Source organism: Macrobrachium nipponense, chromosome 25 (assembly GCF_015104395.2).
Source record: "Macrobrachium nipponense isolate FS-2020 chromosome 25, ASM1510439v2, whole genome shotgun sequence".
In the NCBI taxonomy this organism is placed as follows: domain Eukaryota; kingdom Metazoa; phylum Arthropoda; class Malacostraca; order Decapoda; family Palaemonidae; genus Macrobrachium; species Macrobrachium nipponense.
The window spans coordinates 41,111,290-41,133,302 of NC_087214.1; the positions used below are offsets into that span (position 1 = coordinate 41,111,290).

General features: G+C 46.6%; 1 protein-coding gene across 1 annotated transcript in view; it reads left to right on the plus strand.

The window, feature by feature from the left end:
• Nucleotides 1-22,013, plus strand: part of LOC135199394 (chromatin assembly factor 1 subunit A-B-like) — a 150,658-nt gene that overhangs the window by 76,615 nt on the left and 52,030 nt on the right. The window contains exons 3-4 of the mRNA XM_064227386.1: nt 19,427-20,984; nt 21,173-21,865. Coding sequence (XP_064083456.1) covers nt 19,427-20,984; nt 21,173-21,865 — 2,251 coding nt within the window. The remainder of the gene's footprint in view (nt 1-19,426; nt 20,985-21,172; nt 21,866-22,013) is intronic.

Sequence of the window (22,013 nt, forward strand, 5' to 3'; positions counted from 1 at the left end):
TTTGGAAGACGCTTGATGTCTTACACATCAGGACGCTTTTGAAGACGCTCGGTAGAGCACTTGCCAGGACGTTCTTCAGAACGATAGGCGTCCTACGCAAGACGTTCGGCAGGATTCCTGCAAGAACGCTCTTCAAGAGGGCATCGTCGAAGAAGAGGAAGGAGTTTGGTCTCGTCAAGATGTCTATTTCGCTTTCTACGAAGGGAGCGTTCAATAGAATCCATGACTTGATGAATTCCAGAAATCTGTAAGCAGATTTCGGTGTCATAAAATGCCTTGTCTGCTTTCGGGACTGCGCTGCCGAAGGGGAACATTAAGGTCCTACCTGTCGTAAGCCCAGTCTCTAATCAGGAATCCTGCCCCTTCCTCGATTTCTGCGGGAATCGGGAAGACGATATGCTCGAATTCCTGGATTACTTTCCGTCATGCAAATGGGTTAGTTCTCATTGACAAAGTTCTTAATAACATTTTATCGCATAATTGGATAAGTAACAAAATTCGAAAGAGCTCTCATTCATTAGTCAGAGGCTCATCCAGGAAAAAAGACTTTATAGACTACGTCCATGAGTCTTATGTCCAATATCATAAGAAGCTTGAACTGTCCTTTTCGATCTTCGGTTCTCACTTGGGGATTTCCATTCGAATAATATTAATTCCTTCTCTTGGCAAAGGGAACGAAGACAGTCGATTTCCATTCTCTCTTCCTCGTCGAGGAAAGAATGTAGTAGAGAATTAGATGTTCAAGTGACTACAATACTTACGTATTTTATCTTTGCGTCATATTACTAATGTAAGGTTCAAGTCATATACGCATATCGTAGTTACCTCTACAGTTGGTAACCGAAAGGACTGTTTTAAGTGTATTTAATCGGTCCTTCCTGCAAACTTCCAGGAGTTTCCGGTGTAAGGACAAGGCTTAAAGGTATTGTTACAACAACACCAACTCAGCTTCTGCATCTAGCGAATTATGTTTCGCTTAAATATGCCTGCTTGAGAATTTCCTTCTGATCGATAATAGTAACAAACCTATTCCTTCGTAGAAGAGAGTAGCTGGTAACTCAGGCAGAATAGTGCGAGACGAGAGGCTGCTGTCATTGTGGATGACGCAGTATATTTAATCGGTACTCCCGGCAACTTTCCAGGAGTTTCCGATTTAACATTTGGTTGATTAAGCGTAATGTTACGACAACACAAAATCAGCTTCTGTATTTAGCGAATTCTGTTTCGCTTAAATATGCCAACTTGAGAGTTTGTTCAAATAATGGAAAATCTATTCCTTAGATGAATAGAATAGCTGGCAATACGGCAAGAAGGTGAACATAAGCTGCTGCCTGTAACTGTCACAGTGTCACCAACTCAGTATCAGGTAGCTCGCTGTTATGCTCGGTCGCTTACGTCTCTCTCTCCCGCGGGATTGATTGATGAACCGTATCTCTGCCCTACAATCATGGACTTTAGCCTCGGGTTGAGGGGATTTCTAGTAATCATGAATAAACACGACTTCCTTTTGCTAAGAAATTTTCAACAGAGATATCTCTTAGACCTGTTTGGCGCTGCATACTGCACTTTAACAGAATTCTGTACGAGTCTACCACGGCATAGCACTATAATAATGCTCTCCTGCTTATGCAAAGCGCAGCCTTATTAGGGAAGGAAGCATGCTTAGTGAGGGAATGGATGAGTCTGCTGGGGACCATTTCCTCGCTGGAGAAGCTTGTTTCCCTGAATAGACTGCAATTCAGACCTCTACAGTTTTTCCTACAGGAGAACTGAAATAACATCAAAGATCTAGAAATAATTCTAAACATCTCTCAATGGGTTTAGGATCACCTCAGGTGATACCGAGAGGGTGCCAGGCATCCGGACAAAGGTACAGAGGTCCTGGCACATAATCTAAAAGAATTGGAAGCAATTTGGTTGGCTCTCCAGTTCCTCGAAGAGTGAGTTTTTGGTCGAGTGTTCCAAATCATCTCAGATAATTCTGCAGCTCTCTCATATCCCAAGAAGAGAGAGATGGTTATCGGCATAGGCATGGAACGTAACGATCCTCAAGAGGTTCGTACACATTGCACGTCCGTGCGGATCTTCTCGATCGATGGCAGCAACTACTGACGTTTGAGTAATCCTCGCTTGTAGAAATATGTCGAGAGTTGTGGAGACTTTGGGACGTCCTTTCGTAGATTTCTTCGCAATATTGAAGACGAAGGAGCTTCCTCTACGTTGCTCCCTTATTCTCGATCCGAGAGCGGTAGCAATAGACGCCATTCTATAGTATGGAATGGGGGGGAGTTGGTTAGTCTCTTTTTCCTTATTCAAAAGCTTAGGAAATATAATAAGATAATCGCTGGTGTCAGAGGGAGCGAGAAAGATGCTGATCGCCCCATGTTGGCCTTCGAGAGGCTGGATTCACAGAGGTCACGTCCTTCAGAGAGCACTTTCCAAGGACCCTTCCCGAGATAATCGGTCTACTCTAACAGCCTCACTTTGAGAGGTACCTAAAACCTCTCCACTCTGAGTCTGAATGCGTTCAGACTGTAAAGAAGCGAGAGGATCTTCAAGATTAATTGCAAGTCTCATTGCCAAAGCAAAGCAGTGCTGCATATTTTCAGTGTACCAATCGGAGTGGGCCGTTTCTGGACATAGGGCAGGAAGAATGACTGTTCCTCCACCTCTGACATCTGTGAATTACTTAACGTCTTCCCTTTCCGTCTGAAGTATGGGATAAGCTAGCAGTACCCAACGATTGTAGAATATGGAAAATAGTTGTTGACGGCCTCTAGGCTCAGAGATTCGGATCTGTCAAACAACAAAGCCCTTCACGATCTTTGAGGTCTGTGGAAATCTTGAAATGGTCTAGATCGAAGCTTCCGGCATGGAACTTAGACGTAGTCTGAAGTACCTGATGTCAAAGAATTTCGAACCTCTCCTTTCTGTAAACTTAATACACGTGACCAGAAAGGCTAATTTTCTAACCACTCTAGCTACGGCAAAGAGGGTTAGTGAGGTTTTAGCCATCATCAGAGGTTTTGGCTTTGGCTTTAGAGGACATAATTCGGTGCGTCCTCTAAGCCTTCCGTTCTTGCTAAGAACAAAAACCCGTCTAACCCTTGGCCCAGAGGCCTGGAGATCAAGGGGATGGCACAAATTATTGGGCAAGAGCCACAGAGAGTCCTGTGCCCTGTCGGGGCTCAAGTTTTATCTTGATAAAACTAAAGAAAGTTGAGGTCATTCGGACAATCTTCGGTGTTCCGTAAAAAGACCAGACTTGCCCATGTCGAAGAACGCCCTGGCGTTATGGTTAAGGAGTTCTTTTAAAGAGGCTCATTCACTATGTTTGAACAAAGATTTGAAATCTTTTAAACTGAATGCTTACGAGGTGAGGGCGCGGGCCTCGGAAGCATTTTCAATTTCAACGAGCATGACACTCAGTAATATCCTGAGTGCCACGTTTGAGCGAAGCAACTCTGTGTTCGCTTCACACTCCCGACGGGATGTGAAGACGACATATGAGATCTGCGAGTCGCTAGGACCATACATATCCGTAGAAATATTATTGGGGGCAGGAAGCAGCATGAATCCTATCGTATAGAAAAGGGATAGGTGTGCTTTTAACTTTGAAGGGTCGGTCGCGTGAGGCGCTTTCCCTTTCTTTAGCCTAGAAGTTATGGGACTAACTTTGATAGGTTAGGTCAGGTGGTGGCTTTAAGCTTCGTTGCCCCCACAGTATGGTCAATATGGTCTAGTCACATTGTGGTCACGCTCCCGTTGACAGATAATCTAGAACTCATCAGCTACATAGGTCACTACCTTGCTGGAGATTCTAGTAAAGCAGAAGCAGACTTGGGTGACAGTAATCACGAAATCAGCTATGCTAACAGGTAAGGAACCAAGATGTCAATCATCTGCATGTAATTTGTTTCCTAAAATCCTTCTATTCTGTCCCTTCCCACCTCCAATGGTGGGATTCAGCTATATATATATCTGACAGGTAAGTTTCATGAACAAAATGTTATTGTCATGATACAATAAAGTTTGTTCATACTTACCTGGCAGATATATATAATTAAGTACCCACCCACCTCCCCTCAGGGGACAGTGGTATGAAAAATCTGAATAGAAAATGGGCATGGTTCCTGAGATCCGCCTCCCAGCGGCGGGAATGGGTACTAACCACCTGGCCGCCCACTGCGTGTGCTGGGAGTTTTGAAATTCTGTCGGACTTCGGAGAATACAGCTATATATATATATCTGCCAGGTAAGTATGAACAAACTTTATTGTATCATGACAATAACATGTTTGTTTTTCTCTGTTAACATGCAACCCAAGTATCGTGTAAGTTTAAGCACCCCCCATTCTCCCAACGCATTTGCCCTGGTGTGGAGGGTAGGAAGTTTGGTAGCTTTTGATCTGAAATTGTGGTTGTTTCTACACATAATACAAACTCTTGGTCCTTTACATCCGATAGCCAGTCCTCCCAGGAGTTTGCAGCTAGGTGTGTTGACTTGCTTTCCTTCGCAATGCTCTTAAAGGTGGAGATACCGACTTGTCGTCCTCTGAAGAGAAATTAGATTAGAACTGCTCCTACGTTTGTTTGTTGTGGGGAGACCTTTTCTGGATCAATTTGCCATATCCAGAAACCACAGACTTCCTCTGTTCTGCTCCTCTTTTCTGGATCCTTGAGACTGAGCAACAGATGGTCTCGTACTAGACTGGTCCAACCTGAACATACAGTGGACCCCCCGTATTCGCTGGTTCTAACTATTCACGGGGGGGGTCTGGTAAGCATCCCCCGCGAATACGGGGGGACCACTGTATACGCCTTTTCCCCATTCAACTTTACTAAGAGAGGTGCTGAACAAGTTCCAGTCCCACCAGGATGTCAGCATGATGCTAGTAGCTCCATATTGACTGCAAAAAGAATGGTTTACCGATCTACTAGCCCTATTAGTGGACTACCCGAGGCTCCTGCCTACCTTTCCAGAACTGCTTAGACAGCCCCACCTTATCCACTCTGGCCCTGATAGGTTTTCGACTGTCATCAAACTTTTGATCAAAGGGTTTTTCAATGGCAGCATCTCAAGCTCTTGACAATAGTAGATGAGAATCTTCCAACAGAGTATACCAGGCGAAGTGGTCTCTCTTTAGGTTATGGTGTAGAGGAAATAACTTTTCTTCTGAAACAAATAGCAGATTTCCTTCTATATCTAAGATCTGCGAGGAGTCTGTCGTCATCAGCAATTAGGGGCTATAGATCAATGCTGAGTTCTGTCTTTTGGCACAGAGGCCTGGATTGCATCCATAAGAGACTTAACCAGTAAAACCCTGTTTCTTATGGCTCTTGCGACAGCAAAGAGGCTTGGTGAAATCCACATCTTAGATAATATTGTGGGTTTTTCACAAGGAGATGCAGTGTGTTCTCTTATGTTAAGTTCTCTAATAATTATTGTTCCGATATGAATACAAACCCTCGGTCCTTTACAATAGGAAGGTAACTAGCGGCAGCTGCAATGGTCGTAAGCTTCGAACAAGGGAGTTCGGTAGTTAACTGCCTGTTCGACTGTGCGCGCCGCGCAACTGGGAGGTGAAGAACCACTTTTGCTTTCGGCCACGTTGGTGGAGGACATGTTCGTCATCGCTCTCTGCCCGCTTCTTCGTTGTATGCTTTTGTTGTGTTTCTTCAACTTGGTTTGTTTGTGTAGTGAAAGTTTACTGTAAGTACGTGTGACTTTCTGTATTACTATTCATTAATTATGGAATCTCGTGAGTTGGAGCTGTCCCCGCGCCCCCCCACCAGCCGCAGAGTTTGCCCTGGTGTGGAAGGCCGTAAGTGCGGGGTCTTTTGCTCCTTTCCCGAGGACGATCCCCATGTGTATTGTGCTCGTTGCCGGAGGCGTGGGAATCTCTCGGGCCGGCCCCTGTAATGTGTGTATTGTGCCGTTGCCGGAGGCGTGAATGCCTCTCGGGCCGAGCCCTGTAATGTTTGTGTAAATTGGTCGGAGGTGCAGTGGACGCTGTACGAGGGTAGGAGGAAGAAACGTAAGCCTGCCAAGGAGTCGTCGGAAAGCTCTTTAGCGACTCCCTTGGTCACAGACACGTCGTCTTCCTTCCTGCCCCTGGCTCACCCAGCTCCCGCGTATGGCTCCATTCCCTTCGGGGGTGTTTCTCGGTCCTTCTCTTCGCCCGATCTGTCGAGCGTAGAGGAGGGGGGGGGGAGATACTCCTATGTGCAACTGTATTCGGGGTCTTCCGTTCGCTCGGGGTGGGGCTCCCCCCCCCCCCTGCACGAGGGGGAAACCCCTCCATTAATTAACCCGACTAGTTTGACTTTTTTCCTCAGGTGCTCCTGCTGTGGGCGATGACCTCGGCCAGGTGTGGTTCTCGCTGGGGCTCCAGGGCACGCTGAGCATCCAGGGGCTGCTTCATCATCTGGCGGGTGCTGTTCCGGTCACCCATGGAGCGGTGACCACTACCACCACCACTGTCTCGACCCCAGGGTACACCGCCCCTCCTCACCGTGCCGAGGAGAGGTGTGGCCTCCCCACCCGGGTTCTTTGCTCTGCCAGCCCCTGACTTTCGGTGCCCGAAGAGTTGCCCCTTGGACCCTGGACCTGCCGCTGGTACCCAGGACGTCGCTGGCTGCTGCCCCGTCTCCTGCCATACCTGCCGCTCCTGCTGTTCCTGCCCTGCCTGAGCCAGTCCCTGCTGACGTCGTTCCAGCCCGTGGTGTTGCTGCTCCAGTCGCAGGTCCTTCCGGACAGGTACAGCCGGGCCATGTTGCTTCGGCAATAGCCCCAGCTCCATCCTTGATGGAGGACCTGACGTCTGTCCTGAGGGAGCTGACGAAAAAGAAGAAGAGGAGGAAGGTGTCGTCATCGCCTGCTGCCGCCTCTTCCCCTTCGACTTCCAAGGCTTCCAAGCCGAAGAAGAAGAAGGCTGCCTCCTTCCCCCCTAAGAAGTCTCCCTCGGGAACTTCTAAGGGCCCGTCTCACTCCGGTGGGACGGGGGGTTCTTCCACTGGTCCTCCTGCTCCTTCGGGAGCGGGGCCCATATCTCCTTCCGCAAGGAAGAAGAAGACGGGGACCAGAGGGGTACCGGCTAACACCGGTACTTCCTCGCCTGGTGCTAAAGGTCCCACCTCTACAGGTTCCGGCTCGGCCTCTCGTTTGTCAAAAGGTACCGAGTGTACGGTCTCGCGGCTGCGACCGTGCAGCCAAGGCTCAGGCGTCCGAGTTCACTCGGCGCCAGGACCAAGGCACGGAGCGGAAGGCTGGCGAGAGCCGCTCAGGTGACTCTCGCCAGGCCAGCGATCACTCTCATAGCGACCAGCTGGCTACCAGGGTTGATGTGCTGGTCCCTGACCGGTCATGGGCTGAGGCTGGGAAGAGGTCCCCTCGATCGCAGGCACCAGCCCTGGCTGGTTCCAGCGGTTCAACGCGCCGTGAGGACAGGCACCTGTCCCACCGCGACAGTGGTCTCTGCAGGTCCCCTGACCGCCGCTCCCACCGGGACCGGACGGATAGGGTGACCAGCAGCCGCCCCTCTAACACACGGGACCGGGGCCGCTGCTCTCGGTCCAGCCGCTCTCCCCAGGCCTGCAGCTCGATCGCCACCGCGGGTTGGCGATCGCCTGCAACCCCCTAAGCACACCGGTTCTGCCAGTGAGCGAGGGGTGAGCGTCAGGTCTTCCTCTCCTGTTCCTTCAACTTTCTCGGGCTACACCGGGAAGGGCGAGGCGACAAGGAGTGATCATGAGGGGCGCGCTCCTCACGGTCCCGCCACGACGCCCTACGAGCCAGGCACGGTCCTTGGACCGACCAGGTCGTACACGCAAGTGGCAGGAGGAGACCAGGAGGGGTCTGTCGCTGTTCCTCCTTCTGAAGGAGGAGGGTCTCGGGAGGCGTTCTTGCTGGAGGGGCTTGCCGGTCCTACTCCTCAAGACGCAGTCACTCCTGAGATCCAGAGGAATTTTGCAGAGGTTATTGCGCTGATTCGTCAGCACAACGACCTCGGGGAAGGATCGCCGTTCCCACCTTCTGAGCCCACATCCCGGCTCGAGTCATTCTGGGGGCCTAAGAAGGATTCAAGACGACGGTGGGTCTGCCGCGATCAGAGCTGGCCGACTCGGTGCTGGGCAGGTGGACTCGCTCGTCTCCGGACAAGAGGGTTCGCTACGGTCCGGTAGGTCGTCCAAGCTACTTCCCTCACCTCTACTGCGACAGAGGCACTTGCACTGGAATCCACCTCCATGGCGGCTTTCCAAGAGTTCCAGGAACGGTTGATGGGACACTCAGTGGTGTTGGTGAGTGACAACGCCACAGTAGTGGTGTACATCAACAAACAGGGGGGCCTAGTGTCCCTCCCGTTGCACCAGTTGACGATGCATGTAGAATTTATCAGCCTACTCAGTTCGAAATCTGAACAACTCCACAAACTGATATCAGCGCTGGGGACACAACGCTGTCCTAGCTCCTAAATTGCTGGGGAGGTTAGCAGGAATAAGCTCTTCTCACTGTAGGGTTTTATTCTACAACCATTAATGAGCCATTAACAAGCCATTCATGCTGAAAGGAACACTAATTCAATCAGCAACACAAACATTATTACAGTACTATGATATAACATAAACAAATCAGGAAATTCTTTAATACTAAACAAGAAAAATAGTACCTAGCCCAATGGTAGGCTATGCAATTCAGAATTATAAATAAATTGCAAGGCTATACAAATATGGTCACAATGAATATACATAAATAAATAGCCAGAACCTTACACTGTATCTCCTGCAACTCAGGAACCATTAGCTTTTGACACACTACACCACGTGTATAGCCTTCAACACAGGTTTCTACAGTAGCCTACAACAGAACACAATCACCATTAAAAATAGCAACATGTTATTTGGCCATATTAACTAGTACGACTTACTAATGGCACACTATAGCACATTAGATAAACGCAAATAAACTATGGTTGACCTACCGACAATAGGCTGTGCACTTGTCTAGTATGACAAAGGGATAAGGCGGTGGGTTAGGTAGCTGCTTGGTGAATGTACACTACACGACTTAGTGGCAGTGGCTCCGTAATCAAAAATCCCACTTGGAATGAATTTCCTAATACTAGCCTAAAGCAACATTTCACCAAAACAGCATGACACAGCAGCGAGGGGTCCCAACTGAAGAGTCTGCCAAAATCTGATGCACTGCTCATGCACAAAAAGTGGGAAAAACTCAAACTTGAATCCCAACTAAACTCATCTGATTCAATGAACGGGCCAACATTAAAAGAAACAAATGAATACATACAGGCAGTTCTTTATTCACTGAACAACCAAATTGCATATAAGCCACCTCACACACTCAGTGTGACACAGTAAACTAAGCAGAAACAAAAGACCTGCCTTTTATGAACAAACGCCACTTTCACAAATAAAATAAAACTTTTTGATGCAATATTTTACAATGCAGGTGCACGAGTGGGCAGCAGCTTACTCGGTAGAGCTGTCAGCCAGGTACATTCCAGGCAAGAGGAATGTAGTGGCAGACAAGCTCAGCTACCAGAATCAGGTGATTGGGAGAGAATGGTCTCTACACCTAGACATGGCAGGAAGGCTGTTTGACCTGTGGGGGCGTCCAGTGGTGGATCTGTTCACCACCCGGAACAACAGATAACTCCCGGTTTTCTTCTCCATCATGCTGGACCCATGGGCAGCTGCAGAGGACATGTTCCAACACCCATGGGACAACCTCAAAGTTTACGCCTTTCCCCATTCTGTCTGATTCGCAAGGTGATCAGCAGGGCGCTGGTATCCAGCAATCTTCTGATGGCACCCAAATGGCCTCAGGCTGTTTGGTATCTGGATCTGCTGGCTCTTTTCTCGGAGGCACTGTGAGAGATTCCTCCATGGCACAACCTGCTGTGTCAACCACATATAGAATGGTACCACCAGGCAGTACATTCCCTGTGTCTTCACGGCTGGCGGTTATCCACCATCTCTTGCAAGCAACAGAGATGGCTGCAGCAGTTTACCAGGGAAAATGGTCTGTCTTCTGTAGTGGATTTCCTGGTCTTCGCCGAGAGAAGCTCCTTTCCGTATCTGCAGGTAAAGGATACAGAGCCGCCTTGGCTCTAGTCCTTAAGCTGCAAGGAGTGGATATTTCCTCTTCCATGGAAATATCCCTCCTGATGAGGAGCTTCGATAGGTCTTTCCCACCCAGGGAACTCAAGCCTCTTGAGTGGGACGTGACTCTTGTCTTAAGGAGTTTGACTCGTAGACCCTACGAGCCTCTCCGGGAGTCGTCAGACAGGGATCCGACCCTCAAGGCCGTCTTCCTATAGGCCCTGGCATCGGCGAAGAGAATAGGGGAACTTCATGGTCTCATTCAACATCAAACACTTGAGGGGATGGGGATCGGTTACGTTTGATTTCGTCCCGCATTTCATAGCAAAGACTGAGAACCCTTCGGGCCCTGACGGTGGGGGGAACAGGGGTTTCGAGGGGACTTGCCACAGGGTAAATGATTTGCAAAAAAAAGCAAGATGCTGAACTTTGTCCTATTAGGGAGTGCTACGGCGCTATCTGAAGAGAACTCGCCATCTCAGGACTGAGTGTCTACTCCTCTTTGTTAGCTCCGGGGTGACCAAGAATACTATTTTTTCTTTTTTTTCGGCTTCATGAGATAATCAGGAAAGCGTACGACTCCAAAAGGAGTTTCGACACTGGTACCTTTCGCCCGAGAGCCCACAAAGTTGGAGGCATTGGTCCTACCCTTGCATTCCGCAAGAACTTGACGGTTGCACAGGTGCTGAAGACATGGCTGTAGTCCAACCAGACCACCTTCATGTCCTTCTACCTTTGGGATATTGCCCACAGGTCCTTGGACATTTTTTCCTTTGGGACCCGTTTGTGTCTGCCTGAACAAGTTGTGTAGCTTACCCAGCTCCTTTAACAGGACCAAGGTAACGGTATGAATGGATAGTGAATGAGAGTGTGACTGGCTTCTCTTCCTTCCTCCCTTCTTCTCTCTTCCTGGGGACAGAGAGTAGCGGTTGTCACATTCTGGAGAGGACGACAACGCAGGTAAGCTATGTGACTGAGCTCAATTTTATCTCTTTAATTAGGGATAGAAGCAGATATCCGTCCCTTTTCTAACAAGGGGGGAAGTGGACAGCAGTAAGAGACAAACCCAATGTTATATATTAGGCCTCTTACTTACGACTATAAGTTCTTGCTCGCTATTCATAAGAGGTACGCATGCCTCCCTCTTATGAATTGGTCTAGAGGTCTGATCATTGGTCTTGCAGTGATCTCACTCCAGTCATTTGGACAGAGGCAAGGGTCCCCTGCCTTGCTCTTACAATCAGGGAGGAAACCTTGGTTGGGCTAACACCAGTCTGTTCACAAGACTCAGATTCCTCCCACCAATCAGTGTCTTCCTTATGTAAAGGACCGATGGTTTGTATAACATGTAGGAACAAATCACAATTTTTGAAAGTAAATTGTATTTTTCCCAACTATGCAAACCTGAGGTCCTTTACATATAGGCCCACCTCATGCCACCCCTCAATCTGTTCCTGGGCCTAAAGCAAAGTAGAATGTTTACGTCCAATCGAGCGGGACTCCCGACTATCGGACAAGCAGTTACTGCTATACTACATTGTTATTAGAATCTTACGACCGAGTTCCAGCTGGCGCTGAAAGTAATTCCGTATGTAAAGGACCTCAGGTTTGTATAGTTAGGAAAAATACAATTTACTTACAAAAATTGTGATTTATTATAAAAATACCATTCTTACCAACCACATATTTCTTCTTTAAGTTTTATGTATTAAACAAACTTTTAAATGAAATTACAGTAACTTTAATTTCATTTAAAGTTAGCTTAATACTTATACTTAAGGAGCATGATTAGGGTCATATTTAGTGTTCAAACTCTAGAGGTAAGCATTTGTTACCATTTTTAGAGACCATTCTAAACTTGAGCGAAAATTCCCCTTGCACGAGGGGGTCTGGAACCTAACCCCGCATATATTAGGGGCATTACTGCACTGTGTTTTAGGATGGAAAAACTGGTACGGTACTGTACTGATTTTATATTTAATTACTGAAATAGGTATGAAGAGTAGAGTAACCAACTTGCAAACAATTCATCATACAAATGACTGTCTGGAACATAACTCGTTTGTAAGTAGGGTGGTGTCTGTATGTACACTTTCTCCATAATTCCAGGTCCTTTCTGTTGGTGACCTTCTATTGGGCTCCATCCAGCTACTGTTCTAGTAGTGGTATTTCCCCTTCTCTTTAGATCTTTGGGCATTGTTCAGCAGTCCACCAAGGCTGTAATGATGCAGACTTAAGGTCTTCTTCCTCCTTTTTTGTACATGAAAACTTGCCCAGCAGATATATACTTAGCTATAGACTCGGTCGTCCCGACAGAATTTCAAAACTCGCGGCACACGCGATAGGTAGGTCAGGTGATCCCCCATTCCCGCCGCTGGGTGGCGGGATCCGGAACCATTCCCGTTTTCTAAGCCATAATTTCTCTGTCGGTTGAACGGACAACACCTATTGTTCGTTCCTCCATCTTGGATTTCAACTCGTTTGCCGAGAATTTGGATTGGTTTTTTTGGTGACGTATCTGTTTTTTCTCTGGCTTGGCATACGCTTATGTGGACTGTTTTTCGACTTTGGTATTGACTACTCTTTCACGATGTCTGACGCTAAGGCTTCACCTATGTTTAGGGTTTGTAGTAGGGAAGGTTGTAAAGTTAGGCTACCGAAATCGTCGGTAGACCCTCATAATGTTTGCTCTAAATGTAGAGAGAATGAATGTTCTTTTAATAACACCGTATTGAGTGCGAGAACCTAACAGAGCTTGAATGGAATGGAAGGAGTTGTCTTCTTACGTTAGGAAACTTGAAAGGGATAGAGTAAGGAAAGCTTCAGCTAGATCATCTAGTAGATCTTGTTCTCTAGAACAGGAAGTTCATAACTCTCCTATTACTAACGATTTTCCCTTAGCCACAGCTGGTTCTCCCCGTGCTGAATCCAAAGATTCTTCCTCTGAAAGGGAAAATGTGAAAGCTTCTATCAAGAAACTCCAGGCTCAGTTACGAGCGTTAAATGAAGGTAAGAGTGGTGATAGTGATTTGTGCAGTGTCCCCAGTGCAGTGGGGGAGGGGGTGTCTGACCGGTTCTCATTGCTCCTAGGGCCTAGACCTCTTCCAAACTCCCAGGACCAGGGAAGGAGGAATGTCGAAAGCCACAGGGAGGATACAGAACATCCCCAACGGTCAGGCGTCCGCTTCGGCAGATCCTGTTGTTAAGTCCCAGGCTGCCTTGGATAGCCGCAGAAAAGGTATCCGATAAAACATAAGGGAGTGTTTTTCGGCCTCGGACTCTTCCTCTCCTAAAAGAGGATGGAGTTCGGCCTCTCAATCGCCGCCCTTTGAAGAGAAGCCTGGCGAAGGAGCGCCAAAAGGAGACGCGGCTGATTCCAGCCCAGAGACATTTTCACAAGTATGGCCCACCCTCGGATCCTAAGAAGGCGAGACAGGAAGAGCCCTCTCTTCAGGATCCAACGAAGAAGTTCCTGATTAACCTGCAGGAGCAGTTATCCTCCTTAGTAGGCTCTTTCGCTAAGGATTCGACAAGGAGGAAAGATGTTTCGCTCCCTGTTAAGAGCTCCGCTAAGCGCCCCTCTACGTATAGGAGAGAGACCACACACTCTCCAATGGGCTTTATCGCCTTCGTCGAGAGACTCTTCGGATAGGAGTTTTTCTCCTGACAGGCGCGAATCCTTTCGCCCTGTGGGCGCTCTTCTCCTAGAGATAAGCGCCCTCCTTTGGACAAGGCTTTGAATCCTGGCAGACAGGAAGCATGTAGCCTCTCCCTTCTAGACGCCGTGAATCGAGCAGAAGTCTTGATCGGTTTAGGTTTCAAAGACCGGAAGAGAACCTAAACCAATTCAAGTATAAGGATCCTTTGGGACTACAGGACCAGGATTGGAAGGAGCCAGTCAGGCGCAAAGAGGCAGTGAGACGCAAGGAAGGGCGTCAAGAGCCTCGCAAGCCCAGGATTCAGGGGCGTCAGGAGTCAGTTAGACGGCAAGATCAGGGCGGCAGGAGATCAGGACGCCAGGAGCCTGCTAGATGTCAGGAGTCAGGCGACAGGGAGCCTTTCAAGCGCCCAGAATCAGGACGTCAGGAGCCTTTTAAGCGCCGAGAGTCTTGCGAACCTCAAGTGACTAGGCAACAAGAGTCTAGTAGGCGCAAGAATGTTTCTGGCCGCCAGGAGCCTCCATTGTCCTTCGATATTAAAGAAAAGTTTTTTCTATAATTTTCGAAGCTCTCTCCTTTCTCGGGAAAGGAGCACTTCTCCGGGAAGAGCCCGTTCACTTCCAAACGGTCTCCTTCAGTTGATCCTTTGGAAGAAGTTTCAGATGAGGACAAGCCTGTAGATGTAGCAGTTTCAGACTACAAGAGGCTCTCTCTTCTACTTCTCAAGGAGTTCGGAGACTCCCTTCATCCTGCTTTTGATCCGCCTTCTCAGGATCTTTAATGTCCAGTACCAAGGCTCATAAGTCTTCTTCTTTCGTCAAGATGCGCCCTGCCTTTATGTATGAAAAAAAGGCTTTGAAGACCATTTTCAGAATGGTTAGCCTCAAGAAGGGAAGCGGGCAAAACAGTTTTTTTTCCTGCCTCCTTCCAAGTTAACAGGGAAACCTGGAAGGTGGTATGAGACCAAGGAACCCATGGGGTTAGGCCTCCCTTCAAATCCGCAGAAACGCGGACTTTGCTTCCCTAGTAGACTCATCCAGGAGGAAGTCTTTGCTTTCTGCTAAAGCAACATGGGGTATGTGTGAGCTTGACCATCTTCTAAGGGTCTCTTTAAGACTCTAGAAGTTTCAATTTCATGGACTGGGTATTGGGAGCATTAGCCAAGAGAGCTCAGGACACCGACTTTGTCTCGATGGAAGAACTTTCAAGTGTCCTGGCTTGCTTGGACAGAGCAGTTATGGACGGCTCCGTAGAAGTTTGCCTCGCTTTTGGAACAGGAGTCCTAAAGAAGAGATCGGTCTTTAGCTCTTTTCTAGCAAGAGCCGTATCACCCATACAAGATCCTCTCTTCTTTTCGCCCCTTTGTCCTCTCATCTGTTCCCACAGGAGACAGTTAAGGAGGTTGCAAAATCTCTTAACGGAGAAGGCAACTCAGGATCTCCTCACACACTCTGCTAAGAAGTTTAGGCCAGCCGTGCCTATTGAAAAAAGAGAGAGAACCTCTTTTGTACAGCCCTTTCGAGGTGCCTCCTCTTCTAGAACCCCTCTTAGAGGTCGCAGACCAGAACGAAGGAGTAGACCATCTAGAAGGTCCTTCGGGAAGTCTAGATGAACAGAGAGTCCTCCAGACAAAAGTAGGCGCCAGACTACTCCAGTTTGCAAAAGTCTGGGCGCAGAAGGGAGCGGATTCTTGGTCCCTCTCGATCCTGAAAAAAAGGATACTTGATCCCCTTCAGGAAAATCCTCCCTTTGACGACACTCCAAGGGAGTTGACCTGCAAGATACTCGGATTCGGTCCGAAGACTAGCTATTTTGCAGGCAGTGGAACAGATGATTTCCAAAGAAGCGGTAGAACTGGTTCAAGATCTCCAGTCTCCAGGATTTTACAATCGGTTGTTCCTGGTACTGAAAGCATCGGGGGGATGGAGACCGGTGCTAGACGTCAGTGCCCTGAATTTCTTTGTTATGAAGAAGAAATTCTCGATGGAGACGTCTTCCTCTGTTCTGTCTGCTCTTCGTCCAGGGGACTGGATGGTGTCCCTGGACCTTCAAGATGCGTATTTCCATGTGCCAATTCATCCGGCATCACATAAATACCTAAGATTCATGTTCCAAGGGAAAGTATTCCAGTTCCGAGCGATGTGTTTCGGACTTTCGACTGCCCCTCAAGTCTTCACGGACATCATGAAGAATGTAGCTTATTGGCTACATCTGGAAGGGATCAGGATCTCATTATATCTGGATGATTGGCTGATAAGAGCCCAATCGGAGAAAAAATGTCTGGAGGACCTTTTACTTACTCTAAAATTGACAAAGTCCCTGGGACTTTTAGTCAATCGCGAGAAATCCATGCTGACTCCCCAGCAAAGTATTGTCTATCTGGGGATTCAGATGGATTCTCGGGATTTTCTAGCGTATCCTTCGCAGGAAAGGAGAGAACGCTGCTTGGAAAAGGTGGCAGTCTTCTTAAGGAAAGAACATTGTTCCGCGAGGGGAATGGATGAGGCTTTACTGGGGACCCTCTCCTCGATGGAACAGTTCGTTTCCTTAGGAAGACTACACCTAAGACCCCTTCAATTTTATCTGAAGGAGAAATGGGATTGGAAGTCCCAAGATCTGGGAAAAACCTTTCCTATCTCGAAGGGAATCAAGGAGAATATCCTCTGGTGGTTAGATCCACAAAAACTAAGCAAGGGGATCTCCCTTCACTTACAGAACCCTCGCCTAGCGTTATTTGCAGACGCCTCAGATTCAGGGTGGGGAGCGACCCTAGGTTCGGAAGAAGTGTCAGGCACTTGGGAAGGAGAACAAGTGTCCTGGCACATAAACAAGAAAGAACTAACAGCCATTCATCTAGCTCTAGTTCATTTCGAGGAACAGGTCTCAGGTCTGGTGATTCAAATTCACTCGGACAACACAACAGCCCTTGCATATATAAAGAAACTGGGGGGGGGACACATTTCTTTTCCCTGTACGAATCAGCAAAGGATCTGCTGATTTGGGCTCAGGAAAGGAAGATCTCTCTTCTCACAAGGTTTGTGCAGGGAGAGAGAAATGTCCGGGCAGATCTGTTGAGCAGGAAAGACCAAGTCCTACCCACGGAATGGACTCTCAATCCTCAGATTTGCCAACAACTGTGGCATCTGTGGGGAAGGCCCAATATAGACCTGTTTGCGACCAACAGGAATCACAGACTAGAAAACTATTGCTCCCCGATCTCGGATCCGCAAGCAGTAGCCATAGACAGCTTTCTGCTAGATTGGACAGGCCTAGACACATACGCCTTCCCTCCTTTCAAGATAGTAGGGGAAGTATTGAGGAAGTTCGCTTGCTCAGAGGGAACAAAAATGACCCTCATTGCTCCCTTCTGGCCAGCTCTCGATTGGTTCACAGAGGTGCTGGAGTGGATAGTAGATTTTCCAAGATCGCTTCCACTGAGGAACGATCTTCTCAAACAGCCCCACTTCGACAGATTTCACAAGAACCTCCCCGCGCTAAGTCTGACCGCCTTCAGACTGTCGAAGGACTCGTCAGAGCAAGAGGTTTTTCGCGCGAAGTGGCGAAGGCTATTGCAAGAGCCAGAAGAGCTTCCACCTCTAGGGTGTATCAGTCGAAGTGGGAGTTGTTTAGAAGGTGGTGTAAGAATAAGAAAATATCCTCTTCCAGTACCTCTGTAGCTGAAATCGCTGATTTTCTCTCTATTTGAGAAAGGACTGTAACCTGGCAGTATCGACAGTAAAAAAGGTTACAGGAGTATGCTGGCCTCAGTCTTTCGACATAGAGGACTAGACCTTACTAATAATAAAGATCTCCATGACCTTATAAGGTCTTTCGAAACCACAAAAGACCAGATAATCTAGAAACCGAGTTGGAACTTGGATGTGGTCCTTAAGTTCCTAATGTCGGAAAAATTTGTACCGTCTCACACAGCTTCATTTAGAGACTTAACTAGAAAGTCCTTATTTCTGTTTGCATTAGCAACAGCTAAGAGAATTAGCGAGTTGCAAGCCTTGGAAGGTAAAGTTGGTTTTAGGAAGGATTCAGCGGTGTGCACCTTTAAACCACTTTTTCTAGCAAAGAACGAAAATCCCTCAAAACCTTGGCCAAGAAGCTTTGAGATAAAAGGACTCTCTTCACTAACAGGAAGAGAACTAGAAAGGACTTTGTGTCCAGTCAGGGCACTCAAGTTCTACCTGAAGAAAAAAGTGTTGCTGGGAGGTACAGAGGAAAGTCTTTGGTGCTCTGTAAAAGATCCGAAAAGATCGATTTCAAAGAATGCCCTTACGTTCTTCATAAAGGATGTAATAAAGGAAGCTCACCTTACTTGCAATGAAGAGCACCTCAAGATTCTCAAGAGTAAGAGCACATGAAGTGAGAGCCATAGCTACGTCAGTGGCATTTCACAAAACATGGTCTCTTCAGGCACTAATAGAGTCAACTTTTTGGAGATGTAATTCTGTGTTTGCCTCCAATTACCTAAGAGACGTAAAAATTTCTTACGAAAAGTGCTTTGCTCTGGGAGCGTATGTTTCAGCGAATTCAGTGCTGGGAGAAGGAGCTGAGGCTAATCCTTCTTAACTTACTTTAGTGTTTAAATTTGTCTTTATTGGTGGTTGTTTTTATTGGTTGATTGTCAGAGGGAAATAGGGGACCCTCTTGCAATTCATAGGTTATAACAGTACTAACATGGTCAGGTGATCGGGTTGGATTGGCTTCAGTGCTCCTTTGGTGTTTTACTTAAAGAAACCTTAACTCTGTCATGTAAGAGGCTAGTCCCCATTGATATGACAAAGGTCAAGGCTCTACCATGTAAGTGGGTCAGCCCCCATTGGTACGATCCAGAGTAGGCTCTGTTGCGTAAGCGGGCTAGCCCCCATTGACACGATCCAAAGAGTTATTCAGCCATAGGTCCATACCCTCGGCGGGGTGGGACTCTTGAGGCAGGCAGACTCATTGACATTAGTCATGAAGTCTTCAGCCCAATCAGGTAGGAACCATGGATTATTATATCCAAGAGCATATGTTGTTTTTTCCCTGTTTTTTTAATGTATTTAGTATAAGTATTATCATTATGTTTTAGCTGTCTCTTACCCTCCACCAAGGGTGCCAATCAGCTAAGTATATATCTGCTGGGTAAGTTTTCATGTACAAAAATGATATTGTTAAGATACAATAAAGTTTTGTACATACTTACCTGGCAGATATATACGATTAATGGCCCACCCATCCTCCCCTCAGGAGACAGGTGGAAGAGAAATTATGTCTTAGAAAACGGGAATGGTTCCGGATCCCGCCACCCAGCGGCGGGAATGGGGGATCACCTGACCTACCTATCGCGTGTGCCGCAAGTTTTGAAATTCTGTCGGGACGACCGAGTCTATAGCTAAGTATATATCTACCAGGTAAGTATGTACAAAACTTTATTGTATCTTAACAATATCATTTTCTTTTTGTTGTATTAAGGTTACAGTTACTGTATTTTCGGTTCATGTATAAAATGGCTTTCAGTGTTAATGTATTTTTGTCATTAGAGCCTGAGTTTAATAAGGTTTATGTTAAGGGGAATTATCTTATTTTTTATTTTTTAATTATGGAATTATTTTTAATGTTTTAAGTATATTTTGAATATATTTGCTTTTCCCGTAGGTCGATTACCATTTGCGCCAGTCAATAACAAGAGCCCAAAACAGAATGAAAAATCAAGCGAAAAGAAAAGGAAACACTCAGGATCGGATTCTTCCTGTGCCACCCCAAAGACACCCCGCAGTGAAACTAAGGATGGCGACATTGTAGTAGTGGATGAAAATCATGTAACAGAAGAGAAGGGCACATTGGGTTCGGAGAAACCACTTGGAGAGAAAACAGGGAAGGAGGTTGTGAGTAAGAAGAGGGGCAGACCTCTTGGTGCAAAAAACAGATCCAAGGACGAGAGTTTCACCAGTTCTCAAAGTGACAGCTCGCCTGCAGTTAAGAAGGGCAGGAAGTCTGTCTCAGATCTTGACACCTCTTTGGATTTAGGTAAAGGGTCTCACAGTGAACAGGAGACGGAAGAAATCACAGAGAATTGCTCATCCTTGCCTGAAAATGACAGTGCAGCATTACAGTCAGATGACAGACAGCCCCAAGATTCAGTGCAGGACAAAGAAGAGAAGGTTGAGGAAGATGAAGAAGGTGATGAGAAAGGGAAAGAAGAGAATGAATCACCAGAGAAAAAGAAACAGTCAGAGTCAGTATCCAAAAGTCCTTCAAAAAGCACTGATAGCAAGAACTTGATGTCAGTGAAAGATGAGCCCTCTGAAGGGAAAGAGGCAAAAGGGGTTGTGGGCAGAAAGAGAGGCAGGCCTGCTGGCTCAAAAAATAAATCTGCAGACAGAAGTTTTACCAGTCCTTGTGGAGGCAGTTCCCCAGTTGGTAAGAAAGGCAGGCAGTCGGTTTCAAAACTTGAAGATTCAGAGGACTCGGAGGATTTGATGGTTCAAGAAAATGCCTCACAGGTTGAAAGCAACATTGAGGAGACCTCACCTGTGCAGAAGAAAGATTCAGAGGAAGATAGAAATGTTAGTCCACAGAAATTGCCAGAAAGTACCAATTGTGAGAGTAGCGAGGATTCCATTGGATCAGTTGACAGAAGTGAGGAGAAGGAAAAAGTTGATGAGCCTGTGAAGGGAACGAAAGCCTCAGAATCACAGACAAGTAATATTCCAGAAGCTGGTTCCTGTAGGAGTGATGATGCTGGAACACCCAATAAGACTGAAAGTAAGTCATTACCTGTGGAAAAAGATAAATCTTTGGATGTTAAAACTGTGAAAGAAGGAGGTAAGAAGAGGGGCAGACCTGCAGGTTCAAAGAATAAGTCTAAGAACGAAAGCTTTACAAGTCTTGAGAATGATAGCTCACCGAATGTTAAGAAGAGCAGAAAGTCAATGTCTGATCTTGACCATTCAGAGGATACAAATACTAGTTCTCAGACTGAAGAAAAATCTGTTGATGAAAAGATAGAGAGTATGGAAGATCCTATTGCTGCTGGCATTGATGCCAAAGATGAAGGGAATCCTGACAAAGCTTCGACAAGCTCACAATCTGTTTCAAAAACTGGAGAGAAGTCCCTCACGCCACAAGGTAAAGATGCTCCCAAAAGAGGCCGAGGGAGGCCCTTTGGAACCACAAAGAAAGCAAAAAGTCAGCCCTCTCTCAATGAATCTATGTAAGTCCTTCACTTGTTTTTATCTATATTTATGGCATGTTTGTAATAGATTTGAATTTTTTCACAGTGAACCCAAGGGTAATTTTTTCTACCAGTTTTTCAGTATAAATACATGTGTGGGTATATTCTATATTCTTTATTAATTCACTTCTGTTTTAGTACAGTTGTTGTTTTTGTATCTTTCACAGTTGTTCCAATCCCTCAGAGGATGAGGGAAATTCCAGCTTGAGCAACACTCCGGGTTCGTCGAAAAAGAAAACGCCCAATATCTTAGCCCTCTTTGCCTCTGCCTCTTTCAAAAAGAATGAATCCTCTCGGGAAGAGAAGAAGAATGCCAAAAATCAAGCTAATATAGAAGATAAAGATAGTGACAAGAACAAAGATGATAGCAACAATGCAGAAGTAAACACAGAAGGCAAAAACATAGTGAAGAATGATGTAAGTCAGGATGACCATAGTAAGAGCAGTGAAAATAAACCAGAAGATGCTGAAGAAGATGATGAGTCAACAGAAGCAGAAAGGCATGAAGAACTTGACGAATCTGTTGATGCCTTGGAAGCAAGCGCCTCCGAAACGGAGAAAAGTTTGAACGTGACATTGTCACCTGGTAGCTCCTCGGACGTTGGAAAGTCCCCCTCCACGTTGCACCTGTTGGCAAAGGTGAAAAAGCTGACACCAAAGCAGAAGGAGAGAGAAACTGTAAAATTGCTTAAAATGGAAGAGAAGGAGAAGAAGAAGCAGGAACGAGAGAAGCAGCTCCAGGAGAAGATAGCCGAAAAGGAAAGGCAGAAGAAACAGAAAGAGGAAGAGAAGCAGAAACAGAAGGAGGAAAAAGAGAAGGTGAAGGAGGAAATTAGGAAAAAGCGACAGGAGGAGATAGAGTGAGTATTCATACCACTTGTGGAAATATGGTGATATAACTTTTTTTCTCTTTTGCCTTTTTTGTAAAACCAAATGACAGCATTCATCAGCGACTTATGCCATTGTCTTTTACATTTAGTAGACATCTTTTTTGTTTTTTTAGGTATG